At 51.8% G+C, this 2,331-nt stretch overlaps 1 protein-coding gene across 3 annotated transcripts in view; it reads left to right on the plus strand.

The window, feature by feature from the left end:
* KIF1C (kinesin family member 1C) overlaps window positions 1-2,331 on the plus strand; it is a 28,820-nt gene that overhangs the window by 17,402 nt on the left and 9,087 nt on the right. For all 3 annotated transcript variants that reach the window (XM_018559834.1, XM_018559837.1, XM_018559835.1), the window contains exons 14-15: window positions 2,014-2,093; window positions 2,173-2,267. In XM_018559834.1, the coding sequence (XP_018415336.1) occupies window positions 2,014-2,093; window positions 2,173-2,267 (175 nt within the window). The remainder of the gene's footprint in view (window positions 1-2,013; window positions 2,094-2,172; window positions 2,268-2,331) is intronic.

Raw genomic sequence — 2,331 nt, forward strand, 5'->3', positions numbered from 1 at the left:
GGGGCCGACTTCCCAGGCCAATCGGGGAAGCCAGGCAGTGTGTAATGACGCGCAGCCCAGCTTCATGATTGGTCGGGAAGCTAGCCAATTTGGAAGCCGGGCGCCGAGTAATGACGCAGCGCTCGGCATTCTGATTGGCCGGGAAGCTGGCTTCATGCTCCCTTGTCATCTCATGACGAGGGAGCATGGAGCCAGCCTCCTGGCCAATCAGACAGCAGGGCGTCGCGTCATTACACGGCGCCCGGCCTTCTGATTGGCCGGCCAGACGGCTCCGGCTGGGTACCGGAGGAAGGCCGCGTTCTGGCTGGAGAGCCCCCGGGGTTGACAGGCTGGACAAGATAAGAGGGGACAGACTTTCTTGTGAATCGGGAAGCCGGGTGGCGAGCCATTACACGCCACCTGGCTCCCTGAATGGGACTTCTGTTAGTCGGTAATTGGTATTGGCGAGTACAGAAAAATAATTATGGGTACTCGGTACCAAAATACCGGTATCGGTGCATCCCTAACTGTAAATGTTCCAAAATTAAATATGATGTAAAATGTGACGCATTAAAGGAGTTTGCGCTTTAATTCATGGACACTCATTATAAATATAAACAAAACCTTTCTTTCAAATCTTCTCACATGCTCCACATGACCCTCCCGCACATCGTGCTGGGTGACGCAATGATCGTGATTGACAGTCCATTTCCTTCCTGCTTCCCTGTCTTTCCTGCCCACGTGATCATAGTGACAATGCATTCCAATCAAACTTCACTCCTGTCCGTGCACGCCAAAAAACTTCACTCCACTCTGTGTGCTCCAATCAAACTGCACTCCCATCCGTGTAAACTCCACTACGTGCAGTTCATTCGGACTCCACTCTTTTCAATGTACTCCAATCAAACTCCACTTGGTGCAGTCAAGTCAAACTCCACTCCGTGCACTCCAATCAAACTCCACTCCATTCAAACTCCACTACGTGCACTCAAATCAAACTCCACTCTAGTCTGCACTCCATTCGGACTCCACTCTTTTCAATGCACTTCAATCAAACTCCACTTGGTTCAGTCAAGTCAAACTCCACTCCATGCACCCCAAACCCCACTGTACTCTGCGCACTCCAATAAACTCTCCTCTGCGCACTCCATTGAAACTCCACTCCAGTGAGTGCATTCCAGTAAATCTCTTACTCTAGTCTGTGCACTCTATTCGGACGCCACTCTTCTGCGTGCATTCTAATCAAACTCCACTCCGTGCACTCCAATCAAACTTCACTCCACGCCATGCACTCCAGTACATCTCCACTCTGTGTGCTCCAATCAAACTCCACCCCAGTCCGTATACTCCAATCAAACTCCACTCCGTGTGCTCCAGTAAGTCTCCACTCCACTCTGTGTGCTCAAATCAAACCCTACCCCAGTCTGTGCACGCCAATAAACTCCACTCTACTCCATGTACCCCAATCAAACGCCACTTGGTGCAGTCTGGCCGAACTCCACGCCATGCACCCCAAACTCTGCTCTACTCTGTGCGCTCCAATCAAACGCCACTCCTTGCGCTATAATCACACCCCAACGGATTCTTAAAGGAGAACTATGAGGGGGGTGCTTTTCACTCACCTCATAGTTCTAGCCGACCCGTGACAATGAGACTGTCACAGGTCGGCTCAGGTCGCTCACCTCTCGATCCTGTCACGGCTCTCTGCCGTGACAGGGGAGGGGCTGGATTCCCCTCTCCCCGCTCCGATCCTCCAGCGCTGACTGGCGGAACGGACGGGGGAGGGAGCGGGTTCAGATGGCTCTGCCTCTAGATAGGCAGAGCCAGCTGTCACTCACGCAGCTGGGCGGATCCAGACATAATTGTCGGGATCCGCTTCAGCTGCGGCTTCTCAGTATACCGCGAGCTGTAACCCCCATAGTTCTCCTTTAAAGAGCATTTGATATCTACATACAGACGGGGTGTGTTCTGTACCTGTGGCTATGATGGTGTGATAATATACAAAATCATTTTCTTGTCTTGTCTTGTGTGCAGATCCCTCACCTGGTCAACCTGAATGAAGACCCGCTTATGTCGGAGTGCCTGCTCTACCACTTAAAGGAGGGGGTCACACGGTAATATCACTTGACTTGACATGGGGGATAGATTTCCTGATCATTCCCATCATAATCTGATCATTGCCTCCTCCCGCAGGGTGGGTCGGGTAGATGTTGACATCAAGCTGAGTGGCCAGTTCATCCAGGAGCAGCACTGCCTATTTCATTGTAACACGATTGCTAATGGAGAAGGTGCGTACAGCCGAAAGCTTCTAATTTACATGTCCCCCCCCCCCCCTCTCGGTTACCATCCTCA

Source organism: Nanorana parkeri, unplaced genomic scaffold (assembly GCF_000935625.1).
Source record: "Nanorana parkeri isolate BGI_ZX_2015 unplaced genomic scaffold, ASM93562v1 scaffold416, whole genome shotgun sequence".
Lineage (NCBI taxonomy): Eukaryota > Metazoa > Chordata > Amphibia > Anura > Dicroglossidae > Nanorana > Nanorana parkeri.